Here is an 18,751-nt window from a genome sequence, read left to right as displayed (position 1 = left end):
TGCCATAGTAACTGAACTCATTTATATCAATTAGCCTCAGGTAAAATATACATCATTTTACTTAATGTTGCAGTTTCCAAGAACCTACCGATGATGACATCGAGGACTTAGTGTACATGTTCCTGTCCCTAGCCAAGGTCCACAGGACACTGGCAGTTTGCCTTCTTATCTGAGTCACTGCAAGTTTTGGCTTGTAGATCCCAATTTCCCAGAACCCGCCCCCACAGGGGCGGGGCAGCAAGCCAGTTACTAATTCATTTCCCACTTACTCTCAAATCCAGAAGCAGCCTGCCAGGCACTGGAGCCAAAATGAAGACCCCAGCTCCTGCCCATGCCTGTGGTGTCATGCTGGTTCTGCTCTCGCTGCTGGCTGTCCTCCAGATCACCCCTGCCCAAAAGGTAGCAGGTGCCACGGGCACCCGAGTGTGTCCCTGAATGTGGCTGGTGCGAGCTGGTGAATGAGTCGAGGAGAGCCTGTGTATGTGTGAGCATGTAAGTTCAAGTGAGCGTGGACCAGCCTGGATGCCAAGAAATGGTGCTGACTGTCCACCAGGCACAGCCCTGAGGGCTTTATGGACACTTTCCCATTTGATAGAAGGGTGATCTTACTCACATGTTCCAGGTTAGGAACTGCTGTTGAGCAAGTTGCCCCTGGAGGCCAGTAGTGGGTGGGATGGGTGGGAGTGGGCTTTGTGAGTCCAGGTCTACCTCCCTCTGCCTGAATGACCTCAAGGAAGTTAAGCTTCCTCTGTCTCACTTCCCTGTTTGTAGGTTTGTTGTGGAGATGAAATTTATAACACTATAAAGTGCTTAGTGCAGTGCCTGGCACAGAGCAGACACTCACATGGATATACAAGCTACTTGGCCACCTCTGTGCTAAGCTGTGTGTGCAGGTGAACAGAGCTAGTGTGTACACAAGTGTGCTGTATGCAGGCAGGCAGGAGGTGTGTAGAGCTCCTTGTGTGTGCACATGGGAACCTTACACCTGAGTTGAAGAGCATATGCCTGGGGCAGTAACCCATGGGCCTAGGCAGGGCACCTGGGGAGGGTCCCTGGCTGCAGAGAAAGGGGGCAAAGAAGAGGGCTCCCTGATCTTAGAGACTGGACCAGATTCTCCTGGCTCCTGTAGGCCCCTGGTGGGAGACTGGCAGGAGCTGTTTTCTCCAATATCCATGGAGGCCAAGGTCACCAGAAATCAAAGAACTTGTTTGCTGCCCTTTTGGTGGGCAGAGCTAAGCCTAAGCTTCCTGATCCCACCAGGGCCAAGATAAGGAAGAATTCCCTCTCAGACCCCCTGCGTGGTGAGAAAGGGGTCCCTGCCCGTGGCACTATAAGGTGGGGAATGAAGCATACAGCTGCCTCTTAGTTGAGAAGAAGGTTCTCACATGAAATGCTTCCCGAGGTTTAGCCTGAGGCCTGGTCAGTCACTCAGCCGGGGCTGGGGGCCAGGGCTTGGTTTGAGACCAAGGTCAGGGCCCACTCTGAAAGAGTGTTGCCCAAGCTGGGCGGGCGTTGAAACAGTCTCACCCCTCCTCCTTCACTGGTCCAGAATGTCATCGACATCTACAGCCTCAATGTGGACTCCAAGGTCTCATCCCGATTTGCCCACACGGTCGTCACCAGCAGAGTGGTCAATAGAGCTGACACTATGCAGGAGGCTGTCTTCCAGATGGAGTTGCCCAAGAAAGCCTTCATCACCAACTTCTCTATGTAGGTGCCTTCCTGCTCACCTCCTGGCCCCCTTCCCCTCCCCAGCACTGCCACCCCATCCTCATGTCCCTCAGGAAGAAAAGAACCTTTTCCTGATGTGAGGTACGTGCATTCCACCTGTAGGCAATATGGGGAACCAGAGGCTTTACCCAGGAACTCTGCATTCTTAGAGATGTTTCCACCTCTCCCTCATCCACTCCCGTAATCTCTCCACGTCTCAATCTATCCTTCCGTCCATCTGTCCCTCCATCCCTTCTTCGATCCTTTCCTTCATCATCCCTTTATCCATCCATCCATTCCTAAGTGCCGCCCAGGTGTCTGGTGGAGAACCACAGCATTTTTTGTCTTTGAGACATATTGAGGTCAGGCCCAGGCAGGAGGGTATCACCAAAAGGGAGATTCCAGCTCAGAAGACAGAAAACTTCCTAACTCCTGGACTGCCCCACAGTGGAGCGATGCCTTGAGGTGGGGGACCTCCTTGTCACTGGAATTTCTAAGCCAGGCTAGTCCCCTTACCCCTAACTGGGTTACCATAGAAAGGGGATTTCTGCTGTGGGTCAGAGACATACTGGGAGGTCCCCAGGGTTTCTGTGGACTCCGTGAGCTAATGATGATCCTTACCTTGTCCTCTACTGTCCTCCCCCATCCTCCCCAACTGTTTTGCAATGTTTGCTAAATACAAGAGAACTCTGTCCCTTTCCCCAAAGGAGAGGCAGTGAGGACAGGCCAGAGAGAGGCTGAACCCTGAAACTCATGGAGGGTGATAGTGAAGCAGAGAATGAGCATACCTTAGACAGGGTCCCCAGTGTACCCTGGGACCTCTGAGAAACTGCAGCAGGGCTGGATCCCTGTGGTTGGCTCCTCCCTTTCCCATCAGAGCCAGGGCCTATGCTGCCCAGCTCGCAGCATGAGCTTCACAGCCTGCACCCAGCCCCCTACATGGGTGCAAAGGCCACCAGATTGCAAAGATCCCAGGACCAGTGCATATGCTGAGAGCCCAGCACTTGCGTCCCTTTCTGGGCCCGGATCCTGTTGCTGCCTGAGATAGGGAATTGGGGGGCAGGGTATCCTGCTCCCTGGCCTGGCTGGGACCCCAAGCAGACATTTGGGAAGAGGAGCCCTGCGGCCCATGCACCAACCCCATCCCTAGCCCAGAGTTAAATTATGACCGGGAAGGTCAGGGTGGTGGGAAGGAGGAACACTCCACCCTGAAGTCCTGGCTGCCCCTTCCCACCTCCCTCTGCACACTCCCACCCTTTCACAACACGCCCAAGTGGAACAGGCTTATTTGCCTGCCCTGTCCCTACTCACCCAACAAAGAGGCTCTAGGGCAGCCTTTTTCCTCCAACAGCCCAAAGCAGTTCTCTCAGTCCCAAAGAGAGGCCACTAGGATTGTGTCCACACCCCTGGGAGTCCAGTCCAACACTTGTGCAAAGCCCCCTTGTCTGCAGCGTACCCTGCCCTGAGCTGCTGGGCAGAGGGTTCAGCGCCATCAGCCTTGTGTCTCCCACTGGCCCGGGAGCCTGGCATCTCCCTGCTCCTCAGTCTGCCGTGGACACAGGGCTGGGTGCAAAGACAGCTCAGAAAACTCTCGCTGGTGGCTGACCTGTTCCTCTGGGGACAGTCTATGACAGCGGTTCTCAACCTGTGGGTCGCGACCCCGGCGGGGGTCGAACCACCAAAACACAGGGGTTTCCAAAACATCAGAAACCGATAGCTTTAGGCGACCCCTGTGTTTTGGTCGTTCGACCCCCGCCGGGGTCACGACCCGAATTTTGAGAACCGCTGGTCTATGAGGTGGAGGGGCAATTGGAATGTGGGGCCAGACTGGAGGGAAGAAGAGAGGCCAGGACTTAGCTCAGTCCTGCCTACTCTGCTACCTCCCTCCCCTGTTCATTTAGTAGAACGAATATTTACTTACACTCTGCATGCCTCAGGGTAGATGGAGACCTGGCTTACCTGGCAGAGGCCCTCTGCCCTTACCCAGGTTCCTACAGTCTTGTACACAGTAGGTGCGTAATAAACAGGTGGGGTCCGGTAAAGGTAGGAGTCACTCTATCAAGAGGCACACCAAGCCTGACCAGGCGGTGGCGCAGTGGATAGAGCGTCGGACTGGGATGCAGAGGACCCGAGTTTGAGACCCCGAGGTCGCCAACTTGAGCGCGGGCTCATCTGGTTTGAGCAAAAAGCCCACCAGCTTGGACCCAAGGTCGCTGGCTTGAGCAAGGGGTTACTTGGTCTGCTGAAGGCCTGTGGTCAAGGCACATATGAGAAAGCAATCAATGAACAACTAAGGTGTTGCAACGGTGCAACGAAAAACTAATGATTGATGCTTCTCATCTCTCTCCGTTCCTGTCTATCCCTTTCTCTGACTCTCTCTCTGTCTCTGTAAAAAATAAATTAATTAAAAAAAAAAAAAAAAAGCATGCCAAGCCCCAGAGAGGCTCTCTGGGGGAGGTGGGATTGGAATGGGCCGCCCCACCAGGCTCTCAGCAATACCTGCCCTCTTGCTCCAGGATCATTGATGGTGTGAGCTACCCAGGGAACATCAAGGAGAAGGATGCAGCTCAGGAACAGTACAGTGCGGCTGTGGCCAGAGGACAGAGTGCTGGCCTCGTCAAGTGAGCCCACGGGGTGGCCGGGGACTGTAGTGGGGGAGGGGGCCGAAGCATCCCCCCCCTTTAGCCCTTTAGCCCTGTTCCTGCACCCAGTGTCCGTACCCCATCTGGTCTGGAGGGGCGGACCTGACGCCCTCCTCCCCCAGGGCAACTGGGAGAAAGATGGAGCAGTTTCAAGTATCGGTCAGTGTAGCTCCTGCTGCCAAGGTCACCTTCGAGCTGGTGTATGAGGAGTTGCTGAAGCGGCATCTAGGAGCATATGAGCTGCTGCTGCAAGTCTGGCCCCAGCAGCTAGTCAAGCACCTGCAGGTACCTGGTACTGCCTCCTCCCGAGAACCCTCCTAGATGACAGCTACGCTGCTGAGGGCGGCCCCTCTTCCTTCTCTGTTTCCTATGAGGCCCAGCCCTGGCTCCTAAGTAACCCAGTGACACACTTCTTGCTTCTAGATGGATATTCACATCTTCGAGCCTCAGGGAATCAATTTCCTGGAGACAGAGAGCACCTTCATGACCAACAAACTGGCAAATGCCCTCACCACCTCACAGAACGAGACTAAGGTGGGCCTGCCACAGTGGGTGGGCAGGGGTACCAAGGGACCTGTCTTCAGGCCAGCCTTACGAGCCTGAATTTCCAGAGAGAGGACAATTGGGCAGAATCTCTAAGCTAAGCAGACTTCTAGAGTCTCCGTGTCTATGCTGACATGTAGCAGATGGGGAGAGGACTGTGGGTGCTGGTTTGAACACTGAGATCAGGGGACAGGAGTTTGGAGAGGTGACTGCTATAGGGTCCCGGGACCAGGGGGACAGGAGGAGATAGCTGAGTCGTACACATCCGGAGCCCAGCCTATGCTTGCACAACTCTAGGAGCAGGGGCCGCATGCTCACACCCCATCTGCCGTACTGAGGCGGTCTATATGACAGTGCAGCCTGAGAGAAAGTCCTGGAACTCTCACTTCAGACCGGGTGAGGGGTGTTGTTGGTATGGCCTTGCTGCTCCTCTCAACTTCAACCTAGTCATTTCTCCAGGCTCACATCCGATTCAAGCCAACGCTCTCCCAGCAACAGAATTCTCCAGAGCAACAGGACACAGTTGTGAATGGCGACTTCATTGTCCGCTATGATGTGAACCGGACACTCTCTGGAGGTTCCATTCAGGTGTGTAGGCTCCAGGGAAGAGCAGAGTCACCAGGAAACCCATCCATCCTCAAGAGCCTGGGCGTCCTAGAAGAAAAGGCAAAAAAACTGCTCCTGCTTCTCAGTGTGCACTAAGGGCAACACAGACAGAAAACAAGCAGTTTAGTTGTGCTGTCCCTGAAAGAATTTCCTTTCAGAGGCAAAAACATTTCATCTCTGCTAAAGAACTGCCCCGTAGGGTTTCTCTTATAACCTTGGCCTCCAGGAGGCTCACAGATCAGTTTTATGCTCATTTACAATAGTGTCTTTTACAGAAGTTTTGGTATCATTGTGCTTTTCCTTTATTCTTTTGATGGGCCTTGTTATTGGAGTCTTCATTCTTTTGATGGAGCATAAACTGTTTCAAATATGCAAATCAGAGGTAGAGTAGAGGTCGAGTTCTAGTGGACCATCATGAGCAGGGAAGTCTTCAGCAAGAGAGTGACTAGACTGAGTCCTAAGGGGGCTGAGGATTTGGGAAGGAGCTGAAATAAAGAGAGCATGGAGACCCAAGGATTTGGGGTGAGGAAGCTGGGTGGGGGCAGGGCAGGACTACAGCTCTCATCTCCTGAGGTGCATCTCACTCTGGTCACAGATTGAGAATGGCTACTTCGTGCACTATTTTGCCCCCACGGGCCTGCCCACGATACCCAAGAATGTGATCTTTGTCATTGACAAGAGCGGTTCCATGGATGGCAAGAAAATCCAGCAGGTGGGTCACCTGGGCTGGGGTGGTGCCCTAAAAACTCTCAGATGCCTCATACCATCATCTCTGGTCCAAGAGGCAGACCCTCCCTCCTCCACCTTCCTGGGTTGGGGGCTCTTAGGGGTAAGATTGGTCAGAGTATGGGCTGGTCCTGCCCCTAGAGCATTCACCATGTCCCCCCTCCAGGGGTGGGCCTAGGGGTGCAGCTCAACGGCACATGAACCCCAGGGAGGCCCCACTGAGATACCCACCTGTCTTCCGTTCCCCTGACCAGACCCGGGAAGCCCTAATCAAGATCCTGGATGACCTGAGCCCCAAAGATCAGTTCAACCTCATCAGCTTCAGCAATGAAGCAACCCAGTGGAAGCCATCGCTGGTGCCAGCTTCCACCAAGAATGTGGAGGAGGCCAAGAGCTACGCTGCCAGAATCCACGCTCAAGGAGGTGAGTGCCACTGCAGCCCGACAGGGTGGCACTGAGCCCCACCTGGGAGCCATCCTGAGAGTGTGTGCCCCTCAGGGACCAATATCAATGATGCAATGCTGATGGCCGTGCAGCTGCTGGAGAGAGCCAACCGGGAGGAACTGCTGCTCTCAGGGAGCGTCTCCCTCCTCCTCCTCCTCACTGATGGTGACCCCACCGTGGGTGAGGGCACTACCCCAGAGGGAGCAGCTGGGGCTCCATCCTGGCTTGCTGTGGGATCTGGGGAAGGGAGGGGGTCCCTGAGGCCCCTCTGACTCTGAGATTCCAAAAATATCCCTTGGGCAAATCATTGTTTTCTCACCCCATCCCAAACCACTGGGTCCAGGGGAGACTAGCCCCATGAGAATCCAGAAGAACGTGAAGGATGCCATAAATGGCAAGTACAGCCTCTTCTGCCTGGGCTTCGGCTTTGATGTGAGCTACACCTTCCTGGAGAAGCTGGCCCTGGAGAATGGTGGCCTTGCTCGGCGCATCTATGAGGACTCAGACTCCGCCCTGCAGCTTCAGGTGCCAGCCTGTCCCTGGGAACAGCGTGAGTGAAGCCTGGCTCAGAAAGGTGGGCAGACCCTGCCCAGCCCTTGTGACACTCCCTCCACCCTGCAGGACTTCTACCTGGAGGTGGCCAACCCATTGCTGACAAAGGTGGCCTTCGAGTACCCAAGCAACACGGTTGAGGAGGTCACTCAGGACAACTTCCAGCTGCTCTTCGAGGGCTCTGAGCTGGTGGTGTCCGGGAAGCTCCAAGACCAGAACCCTGATGTGCTCTCAGCCACAGTCACCGGGCAGCTGGTGAGTGTGGTCAGCCATCCTGGAGGGGAAGGGCAACTGGAGCAGGCATTCAGAGGGTTTGGATTCGAACCTCAGCCCTGCCAGACTCTAGCTGACTGACCAAGTTACAAAGGGCTTCCTGCCACTTGCGGATGACATCAGTCCCCCTGCACAGGCTGGCGGTGGAGCTTCAATGAGGTAATACTGTGACTCCCTGAGAGCACCCGTGCTTTCAGCACCTGGTAGGCGCTCCGTAGTCAGTCTGCGCTGCTGCTGCGCCTGAGGCACCAGGCGCTGGGCCTCCCCGCCCAGCCTCACACCAGACCTCTGAGGTTGCAGTGAGGCAGGGAGGGCTGCTCCCACTTACAGAGGAGCAGACTGAGGTCCAACTTTTCCTGGGTCCCACTGCAGCCAGGTCAAGAGCCAGGCTCACCACATGATGCCATGTCCTGGCCTTCCTGCCTCTGTGGTACAGGGGCCCTCTCATTCCACAGAGAGAACTGAGCACTTGCCCTACTCCAGATCCTTCTACAGGCCCTAGGGATACTGCCCTCATGAGAGAGACAGTATGGGTAAATCATCACACAAACAAGGACCGGCAGCCTAGGTTATCCTTGAGAGGATAAACCCAGGACATGAGAGAGCTGCACAGGGGCCTCAACCTGGCCTGGGGATCAGGGAGGGCTTCCTGGAGGAGACTCAGCTGAGACGATGGCATGAGTAGAAGGTGACAGAGGCCAGATGGTGGAGTGATGGAGAAATGTTTCAGGTTTGCATGGCAGGTGGGCAGGATATTTGGGGATAATAGCAGGTGGACAAGGCAGGCGGGCATGGTGGGCCCAGGACCAGGTCTCAGAAGAAGTAGGCAAGTGTCATGATGCGCAGTGCATCCTGGCTGGCTTCAAACCCCTCTGCCACCTCCGGCAGGGAAGGCCTGGGGAGTCACCTGATCTCCTTGTGCCTGGTTTCCTCCTGTGTAAAAATGAGAATCAGTCGCCTTACCCACACTGTAAGACTGCTATGGAGATTAACTTAACTTCTGCCCAGAGTAAACATTTCATACATGTTAGCAGCTCATATTAGCCTGGAGGCCGAGAGTTCCCCAAGTGCGGAACCCCAGGTGACTCAGGGGAGTTTATAAACATGTCTTTGTTTTAGTAATTATGTATTTATTTTAATGTGTCTTCTGAAAAATATAATTCAGACCCCAGACCTAAGATTTCACAGGTACCATTCCTTAGGACAAGGCCAAGTTAGTCTGTTTAAAGTTCATTTAAGGAAAACCCATCAAACAAATAACTGTATGTGTGGACAGGACAACACTTGTGCAGGAGGCCTGCATGTGACGAAAGTCTGGGGGGCCCAGCTGCGGTGAGAGAGGAGGGTGGTCCCATCAACAGGGACAGGACCTGAGCCATATTATAACGGCCTTCAGCTGCTGTGGGTGTTGTGACAAGAGAGGGCTGGGGTTCCCCTGCCCTCAGACCCCATTTCCCAGGCTGCTGTCCAGGTCAGTCTGAGACCAGAAGGCCCCACCCTGGGGAAGGAAGCAGCAATCCACCCAGAACTTGGGCACATGCCTTGATGTTGCCACTGCACAGTGCCTGGTCCCAGCAGAGGGCACCAGCTTGGTCAAGGGGACAGCTTTTTGGGGTAGATGGGACCCCAAACCCTATCAGGTGCATGACACTTGTTTCTGATCCGAACACTGCCACTGACTGCTGGGAAAGACACTTCCCTCTCTGTCCCCAGAATTCTCCATCTTTGGGCTGAGGGTGGGCTGTGCCTGGGGACCTTTCTGCCCTAAACCACACTTGCTGCTGTTTCTGCACTGGCCCGAGGTCGCATCCCAGCCTAATTTTCCTTCTCCTCAAAAGCTCCAGCTGATCTGAGCTCCTGGCTCTGCACCTGCCATGTTGCACCTGCAATAGTTTCTACCTTTTCTCTCCACCTCCTTCTCATCCTTGAGGGTTCTGTGGCTGAGCCCCTCATACCTGTAAACTCCCTCCCTGTTCCCCACTCTAAGGAAATGCGGTCCTCACAGCCAATGTGAGACCTGCCCCAGCTCTACCCAGGTTTCTCATGGAAGCGCTTGGAAGCGCCAGGCCAGGTGTGGGCATCAGGCCCTCACTGCTCCTGTCCTAGCTGCGCCCCTCTTTCCAGCTCATGCAGAACGTCACCTTCCAAATGGAGTCCAGGGTGGCGGAGCAGGAGGAGGAATTTCGGAGCCCCAAGTACATCTTCCATGGCTTCATGGAGAGACTCTGGGCATACCTGACCATTCAGCAACTGCTGGAGAAAATGTGGGTGGCCCTTACCCCCGAGGGCCCACTGGGGTGGCCGCACATGGCTTCAGAGCCTCCCCTAGTTCTTCATGGGTGGGGTGGCACAATTGGCATGGGGCTTCACCAAGGCAAGGAGAAAGGGGGTCATGGTGTTGTGTCTGCACCCCAGACTCTCCCAGCAATAACCAGTCCCCCCTCCAAGGGTTTGGAAGGGAGGGAGACTCAAACTAGGCATCCAGGGACCTGATGAGTCTTATGCTCTTAACTTGCAGGGTTTCTGCGTCAGATGCTGATAAGCAGGCTTTTGAGACCCAAGCTTTGGGCTTGTCGCTCAACTACAGCTTTGTCACCCCTCTCACTTCCATGGTGGTCACCAAACCTGAAGGCCAAGAACAGTCTCAAGTTGCTGAGAAGCCCGTAGAAAATGGTGGGTGTGACAGTGAGCTCCAAGTCTCTCCTCAAGTCCTTCCCCCCATCCCGACCAAGACCTTAACCTGCCACACAGACTCCCAGGATCCCCACGAGATACATCTCATTTCACTGAGGAGGAAATCGAGGCCAGGTCCCCCAGTACCCCCACCCCCACCAAGTTCACTGCACCTATGTAGTGCTGGGCTTGGGAAGCAAGACTAAACTTAAGCACTTCAAATTTATCAAAACCACCCAAACAGTATCTCTCTCTCTTCTCTTTTTGTTTTATCCAGAAAACAGACACAGGAGTATTCCTCCAGGTAAGGGCCTAATAGCCTCAAAAGCTGGTCTGGGTGACAGTTAGCTGATATAGGTCCTAGGATACCGGTCCCACAAGGGGCATCATCTGCCCAAGCATGGTGGTGCATTCAGATATTGCCTATCCTGAACAATAGGGGCACAGTCCCCGTCCAGCTGGTTGCATACCCAGATCTCTCCAATTCCCAGGTCATGCTGTCTTCAGAGTTCATACCAAGGGAGGCCAAGGGCCCAGACTACATAAAGGTAGCAGAGGAGAGGGAGGGGGAAGGGAGATTGACAGAACCTTGACTCTGACCACTGGGCTCTGCCCTGGTTGTGGGGAGAGTGACTTTCTTGGCTCTTCTGGCTGGTGGCAGGGCTGGGACTCAAGTTCAGGTGTATCTGATTAGGAAGTACCTTCTCTCCTTAAACAAAAGAAGCCTCACAAAACAAGGTAGTTTGGGGAGCACTACATTGGGGTGGCTGATATCCCAGTGGGGAGGGTTTCAAAAAGAGTCTATTTTTACAGCTTTGAATTTCTCCTGGCTATAGGGGGAGAGGCTCTCGGAGTGGTTGGTTTAGGGAAGGGTGCCATCTGCCCTCTCTACATCCCTCTCTGAAGTGGTTGTGAGGACCCATGACACTGACTGAGAGAAGACCGCAGTAGTCAACTTTTCTTTTTAGATTTTATTTATTTATTTTTAGGGGGGGGAGAGAAGGGAGGAGCAGGAAGCATCAACTCCCATATGTGCCTTGACCAGACAAGCCCAGGGTTTCGAATCTGCGACCTCAGCGTTCCAGGTTGATGCTTTATCCACTGCGCCATCACAGGTTAGGCACTTATCAACCTTTCTAAAGCTAGATTTCCTGGGATGCTACATAGCTTCTCATCGAGACAGGGACTACCTGGATCTCTTCATCCTCATCATTATTCATCCTTCGATTTGACCTCAGGCCCAGTTCTAGCAAGCATGCCAGGTAAGACACTTCCTGACTTCAGAAGGCCTCATTTTCTCAAGGTAATGATTAAACCTGCCTGTAGAGCAGGATGAGAGAAAGCCCCATGCACAGGGCTGGGCACAGACCAGAGAGAGTTGCTGTGGAGCATGACACTGAATACCGTGTCCTTTATTTTCACTGCATCAGAGTTATTACACTCTGGAGGCTGCCTCAGTATGGAACCTTCTGCAAAAGGAAGGCTTCCTCTCTTCCTAAAAGCATTAGTGGTCTCATGAGCTGTTTCTGATCTCCAAATCTGGACTCAGACATAGCCACAAAGCCAGGCTGGACCCTGTCTCCTTAGTGTTTTTCCTAATAGTGTGCTCTTCTGTTTGAAAATCTCTTTGTGAAGGTTCTCCTAGCTTGGCTATGTGGGGCAAGGGTCACGAGCTGGTGCTTGGTGAGTGGCAGGTAGCAGTGATGGTTGGAGGGCAGGCTGGTTGCTCTGAATCTTGACTGCCTTCTCCCTTTCTGTTCCTGTCTGATCCTGTGCTGACACCAGCCCCTCCAGGTCTTGATGACGAGTTTGATGAAATGGATTTAGCATTGAAAGGTAGTCCCCAGACCAGAGTCCCTGAAGTAGACTATGGCCCTGTAGCAGGAAGAACCTGGGTGGGAGAGCCCCAGGGATCTCTGCAAACCTGGTACATGGGTTTCTCAATGCTGAAGTGAAGAAGGAATTCTGGCCTCACCCATCTCCTCCTCTATCCTTCAACTCCCCCTGCCTCCAGCTCCCCAGGAAAGGGATACCTAAACCCAGACTTTTTCTTCTTTTAGAAATAACCCAAACAGCCCTACCACCAGGTGAGTTGCCAGCCCCCTCCACCTCCCTCCCCAGTCCTGCCCCCAGCTTGTTCTCCCTGCCCCAGGAACCTCATCTGCTGTCCCAGCCCCTATCCAGGCTCCCTCCGCCATCCTGCCACTGCCTGGGCAGAGCGTGGACCGGCTCTGTGTGGATATCAAGCACTCTCAGGGGCCAATGAACCTGCTCTCAGACCCTGACCAAGGTGAGACCCAGGCCAGTCATCCACCCAGAGAAACCCACACTCAACCTCAACTTACCATCCTGGAGACAACACTGGGATACCAACCCAAGGAAGCCAATTGCCCCATGTGGGCCTGTCCCAGGTCATGGCATGGTCACAACCCTGAGCACCAACCCTTGCACTCATATATCTACCCCACAGACCTTTCACTGGGCACCACATATGCAGATACGTGTGGCCTGGTGCTTCAGAGTGACCAGATGTATGCTTGCCCCCCACGCCCCAGCATGGCCATACTTCAGTGGTAGAGAGAGAGAGACTTGGGTGAAGATAAGCACAGTGGCCTATAGTCAGTGCCCAGAGTGACCTAGAGTCCATCTCAAGAGGAGGCAAGGCTTTTTGAGGGTCAGGGGAGGTTACATAGAGTCACACAGGAATGACGAGGCCTTGGCAGCCAAGTGGGGGTTCACATGGCAGAGAAAAGAGGTTGGCAGAAGCTCAGAGCCCTGAAAGACAGTAGTGGGACTGTAGAGAGTGTGGAAGAGGCAAAATAGTAGAAGGAGGGAGGTGTGCTGAGCAGACCTTCTCCTCAACCCCCAGGAGGGTCTTCCCGGTGGAGCTAAGGTGTCAAGTCAGACATGGGGATGTGCAGTGCTCAGGATGCTCACACACACAGTCTCCACTTCCACAGGCCAGGCCCCAAGTCTGTTTGCTCCCTGAGGGTGGTGACCACTGATTTCCCATCTCACTCTTGGCCATGACACCCAGGAGAGGGCCAGCCACATTACAGGGGCTTTATAAACGTTAATTGACTTCAGACAAAATCTCCTTTCTCAGAGGGCTCATCTGAAGGTGGCCATCACTGAGAATCTGGGGCCTTCCAACCAAAGTCAAATGAAGCCAAGGGATGAAGGAGAAATTGTGGAAACCAGGCTCCAGTGCGAGGGAGTGCTGGGGAAAGGGCACTGAGGTGATGAAGGACAGTTCTAGGGAACATAACCAGTGAGAGCTGGGGCCATAGCTCTCACCTCTCTGTTCCTGGCTCTCTCAGGGGTTGAGGTAACTGGCCACTATAAAAGGAATAAGGCCCAGTTCTCATGGATCAAGGTGACCTTCAAGAAACCCCAGCTGCAGGTCCACGTGTCCCCTGAACAAGTGGTAGTGACTCGGGACCGAAGAAGCTCTGCGTATAAGTGGAAGGAAACGCTGTTTTCGGTGATGCCAGGGTAAGCCTCAGGCTGGGTACCAGAAGTGACCTCTCAGGCCACATTAACTGGTGACAGCACTGAGAGGTGGCTGAGGCCACGGGCTTGGGGATGGAGTGGTTGGGCTGGGCATGAGTCCTCTGCTGTGGGCTGCACCCACAGGTTGGGCAGAGGTGCAGAGAGCACCATACCCCTTCTGCTCTGGAAGGCACCAAGGGGTTGCTCCAGGGACCTGGCTGTCCTAACACCTAACCAAGGTCACTCTCCCATGCAGGGGACAGTGTGGTTTAGAGCTAGCTCTGCTGCTAATCCTGCATGACCTCGGCAGGCCTCTTAGACCCTTTTAGCCTCAGTTTCCTCAGTCATAACTGGGGAGGATCACCTCATGCCTGAGTTAGGTGCTAAGTGGAGACCTAATCAGAGAGTGGCTGGGGAGCACTGGGCGTGCTGGAGGGCAGCTGTCTCCATGGAGAGGTAACGATGGAAGTGGAAGGCACTGTCCACTAGTGGAGGTTATAAATGTTATTCTTAGCATACTATTGAAGCTCTGATGAAGAGGGACATGTCCATCTGGCATCAGACATCAGGGAGCTGGTGGGTGATGGAGGTGGACGGTGGCCTCTTCTGGGTGGGGCTGCCTCACTGTAGAGCCTTACAGAGGCAGCTCTCTGGCTCTGGAAGTCATGAGGGGTCGGGAGAGAGTCTGAGGCCCTGATCCAGCCTGTGCTGAGCACAGAGAGCCCTATCTGTTCCCTCTAACTGAGCCCTTCAGCAGAGACTGGTTTCCACTTGTCCATGAGTGAACACCTAGCAAATCTGAGGGGCTCACCTGAAAATCTCCCCATCTCACACAAGATTTAAAAGTTTCCTGTTATCTGATAAACACACAAGGAGTTTCCCTGACTCAGACATACACACCAGAAGATGGAATAAAGAATTCTTGGCCCTGGCCGGTTGGCTTAGTGGTACAGCGTCGGCCTGGCGTGCAGGAGTCCCAGGTTCGATTCCCGGCCAGGGCATACAGGAGAAGTGCCCATCTGCTTCTTCACCTCTCCCCCTCTCCTTCCTCTCTGTCTCTCTCTTCCCCTCCCGCAGCCAAGGCTCCACTGGAGCAAGGTTGGCCCCGGCGCTGAGGATGGCTCCATGGCCTCTGTCTCAGGCTCTAGAATGGCTCTGGTCCCAGCAGAGCAATGCCCCAGATGGGCAGAGCATCGCCCCCTGGTGGGCATGCCGGGTGGATCCTGCTGGAGTCTGTCTGACTGCCTCCCCGTTTCCAACTTCAGAAAAATACCAAAAAAAAAAAAAAAAACAAAAACATACTTATCAATTGTGGTGACAGAGAGTGCACACACTTTCCCGAGCAACAGAAGATGCATGTGAAGAAAAACAGACCACGCCTACATTGAATTATGTCAAGACAGTACAAAGTTAGTCAAGTCCATTTAAAATAACCTCAGCTTAACAGCAGGGTCTTACTCAACCACTTGAAGGAGCCTAACATTCAAAAGAACATCAAAAAGGCAAAATTTTCAAAGATTATTTTAAGTAAAAAAAGAAGGGGATAGAATGAGAAGAGACGTCCTTCTAGACATTTAAGCATACAGTTAACCACTGATCATCAAAAGAAAGTCGCACTAGCCATAAAAACAAGAGGGACAGAGTAAATGAGTCAGATACCCCCTGATTCGTATGAAATGAATTCACAAGAAACCAAATCTAAGAAAACCAGAGGGAAATGAATCATTATTTTGTCTTATAAATGTTGGAATCACCAGATATTACTAAATTCACTTTGGTCCTAGTTAACTCATGAGGAAACTAAGCTCAGAATATTTAATGAACTTTCTACCCAAGACCACAAAAGGCATTCCTGAGGACAAGAGGGCAGCTTCTGCCCATAGCCACCCCAACTGCCAGGGCCCCCTGCAGGTGTCTTCATGCCTATCTTCCTCAAAGGAGGCTGGGTTTCCCCACAGCCTCATCATGACCATGGACAAGGCAGGGCTCCTGCTGCTCAGCAGCCCAGACAAAGTGACCATCGGCTTGCTATACTGGGACGGCCCCGAGCCGGGGGTTCGGCTCCTTCTGCAGGACACTGACCGCTTCTCCAGCCATGTTGGCGGGACCCTTGGTATGCTGCCCATGTCCCTGAGCCAGGGACCTCAAAACCACCTCTGCCTGGGAACAGGCAGTGACCACACCTCTGTGTGTCTCCTTGTCTTTATCCCTCACTGACCCACCCTTTGTCTCTCAGGCCAGTTTTACCAGGACGTTCTCTGGGAGCCCTCAGCAGCAGCAGATGACAGCAAGCGAACACTGAAGGTCCAGGGGCACGACCACCCTGCCACCAGGTGACTCCGCAAACAGACCAGGGGTAGGGACTGGGAGGCAGAGAGCTGTCTCTGCGGGCCTCCACTCCGTTGTTGCCTGGGAACCAGCGATAGGTGACAGGTTGATGCCACAGACGTGTCTGACTTCGCAGTCAGTGACCCCCACAAGGGACAGTCAACTTAGACCCACAGAGAACACACCAGCCAGAGGTCACTAGGGTGAGTTGGGGGCAGTAGGAAGCTCGCTGAACTCTCAGTGCCCTGCACCCTGGACACCATACACAGCTGAGTTCCCTTGGGTAACCAGGCTTTGTTGGCCTGTGCTGCAGGGAACTCTCAGGGGCCCTGAAACTCCACCCTCCATGTTCCTGTCCCCAGCTCACTCCCTCTCTTCCCACCACACCTGAGATTTGCTAATTGTCTGTCTGTTCATCCATCCTAGAGAAACCAAGCTGGATTACCAAGAAGGGGCCCCGGGAACAGAGACTTCCTGCTGGTCTGTGGAGCTATAGTCCTGATGGGAGGAGTGTAACCCCCATGCCACCCACTGTTCGCAGATGGCTGTGTCCTGTGACAGGGCCCCATGTGATGGAGAAGGGAGTTCCACTTATTACAAATAAAGGAAGGTGATGTAAGCCCAGGGGCGTCTCTGGTTCCATCCAGCCAAATCCCAGGACTGCAGAAGTGCATCCTGAACATTCAGCATTGTGTAACATTAGAATCTTCTACTGTTGGCCTCTCAAAGGCCTGTGGCCAGTAGCCCCATGAAGAGCTTTCAGTCCAGCCCCTTCATTTTACAAGGTGGGAAACTAAGATTCAGAGAGATTAAACCACCCATTTAAAATGTCACACCAGCCCCAAGCCTGGGCCAAGGGCAGAACATTCTCTGGGAGCAGAGGTTCAGTCTCAGATCATGAAAAGCAGTTTTAACTCCGCTCAAGGACAGAATGAACAGAGTAGAAGTTTTCAGCAAGCTTTCAGCGTCCTTCCCAATGGGATTTATACAGCATGCTTGTGCTCAGGAACAGGCCTGTCTGCTTACCGCCCTGTAAAGAAGTCAGCACCGGAAGACAGAGGACACAGTGATGAGGCCCCGGTCTTAAGAGGGAAGCATCAGTTCCCAAGAGCCTCTCGTCCCATGGCCATGACCCAAGCCCCCAACTCTAAATCCTTCCCTACCCATGCCTCAGGGTCAGCTCTCCATAGATTCCACTCAATTCCTGCACAGGCAAAGCTCAAAGACATTTTGAGCCTGACTGGTGCTGGCGCAATGGATAAGGTGTTGACCTGGGATGCTGAGGTCCCAGGTTGAAGCCCTGAGTTCACTGGCTTGAGAACGGGGTTGCTGACTTGAGTATGGGATCATAGATATGAACCCATAGTCACTGGCTTGAAGCCCAAGGTCACTGGCTCAGCTAGAGCCCCCCCCCCCCCCCGTCAAGGCACATGAGAGAAAGCAGTGAACAATTAAAGTCCCACAACTACAAGTTGATTCTTCTTATCTCTCTTCATTCCTGTCTCTCTCTCTCTAAAAAAGGAAAAGAAAAAATTATTTCTAATTACTCTACCTAGTTTATTTGTTTGTTTTAGTGATAGAGACAGAGGTAAAAACAGGGACAGACAAGCAGGAAGGGAGACATATGAGAAGCATCAATTCTTTATTGTGGCACCTTAGTAGTTCATTGATTGCTTTCTCATATGTGCCATGACGGGGGGCTTCAGCTGAGCGAGTGACCTTTTGCTCAAGCCAGCGACCTGGGGCTTAAGCTAGTGACCATGGGGTTATGTCTATGATCCCACGCTCAAGCCAGCAACCCCGCACTCAAGCTGGTGAGCTGCACTCAAGCTGGATGAGCCCATGCTCAAGCCAATGACCTTGGGGTTTTGAACCTGGGTCCTCTGCATCCCAGGCCAACACTCTATTCGCTGCATCACTGCCTGGTCAGGCTCCACCTAGTTCTTAAAAACATGACAAGTTGCTTGACCAGGTTCGAAATCCCAAGGTCACTGGCTTGAGTGCAGGGTCATTGGCTTGAGCGTGGGATCATAGATATGATCCTATGGTAGCTGACTTGAGGAAGAGATCACTGGCTCAGCTGGAGCCCCTTGGTCAAGGTGTGTATGAGAAAGCAATCAATAAACAACTAAGGTGCCACAACGAAGAATTGATGCTTCTCACCTCTCTCCTTTACTACCTGTCTATGCCTGTCTCTCACTCTCTTACTAAAAAATAACAACAACAAAACATGACAAATCTTTAGCTTATAAGTAAAGAGAATAAAGAGAATAACACCTTTAAAAATCATGAGAATGAGAGGAAAAGAGCCAAGCTGGAGGAGAGTTAAATCAGTGACATCAGGGAAGGGAGCCGCAGGGCCACGAAACTGAGCTTCCTGGCGGCCAGAGGAAAGCAGAAAATGAGCTCCTTAGCTTGCTAAGAGGAAACAAACCAGATCATCAGGGAAAACATTCTTTTCCCAGCTCCTGAGATCTACACGATATTTACTGAGTCTTTCTAGAAGGGGGGCTGTGGGAGGGGCTCCAGCAGCAGTTTTGGCCTGGCAGACACACAGTAACACTCTCTGGCTGTGTCTCCATCAAGCCTGGCTGGCTGGCAGGGTTCCCAGTCTAAGCTGCTGTGAGACCACGCAGACCTGAAGGCTCTGTCAGGCTTGCTGTGTGGCAGGCTCTGACATATGAAGATGAGAGAGGAGTACCCACCCCAAGCTCCCCCTTCTGCGCAACACCATTTGAGCTGGGCAGTGGAATTTGTACAAT

The 18,751-nt window shown here is 53.2% G+C and overlaps 1 protein-coding gene across 1 annotated transcript; it reads left to right on the top strand.

The window, feature by feature from the left end:
• The first annotated feature begins 244 nt into the window (after nt 1–244).
• ITIH4 (inter-alpha-trypsin inhibitor heavy chain 4) lies at nt 245–16,613 on the top strand. The gene is made up of 23 exons (XM_066350819.1): nt 245–399; nt 1,550–1,710; nt 4,227–4,331; nt 4,475–4,637; nt 4,776–4,886; nt 5,355–5,483; nt 6,097–6,213; nt 6,482–6,650; nt 6,726–6,851; nt 7,015–7,196; nt 7,293–7,478; nt 9,621–9,760; nt 10,015–10,169; nt 10,447–10,473; nt 10,661–10,717; nt 11,312–11,431; nt 11,955–12,005; nt 12,230–12,256; nt 12,343–12,459; nt 13,490–13,664; nt 15,620–15,774; nt 15,898–15,994; nt 16,416–16,613. Exons 1-23 carry the CDS (start codon nt 310–312, stop codon nt 16,483–16,485), a joined length of 2,730 nt encoding a protein of 909 aa, XP_066206916.1. The 5' UTR covers nt 245–309; the 3' UTR covers nt 16,486–16,613.
• Nucleotides 16,614–18,751: the final 2,138 nt, after the last annotated feature.

Source organism: Saccopteryx leptura, chromosome 10, assembly GCF_036850995.1.
Source record: "Saccopteryx leptura isolate mSacLep1 chromosome 10, mSacLep1_pri_phased_curated, whole genome shotgun sequence".
NCBI lineage: Eukaryota > Metazoa > Chordata > Mammalia > Chiroptera > Emballonuridae > Saccopteryx > Saccopteryx leptura.
The sequence above is the reverse complement of the archived record's forward strand: the minus strand, read 5'-3'. Positions and strand labels throughout refer to the sequence as shown.

Excerpts from the sequence above, each read along its gene's own strand:
- ITIH4 (XM_066350819.1), top strand. The coding sequence starts at position 310 with ATGAAGACCCCAGCTCCTGCCCATGCCTGTGGTGTCATGCTGGTTCTG. Across the intron at positions 10,718-11,311 it reads AGGGCCCAGACTACATAAAG|CTAGATTTCCTGGGATGCTA; the intron begins GTAGCAGAGGAG and ends ACCTTTCTAAAG. Across the intron at positions 15,775-15,897 it reads CCATGTTGGCGGGACCCTTG|GCCAGTTTTACCAGGACGTT; the intron begins GTATGCTGCCCA and ends TTTGTCTCTCAG.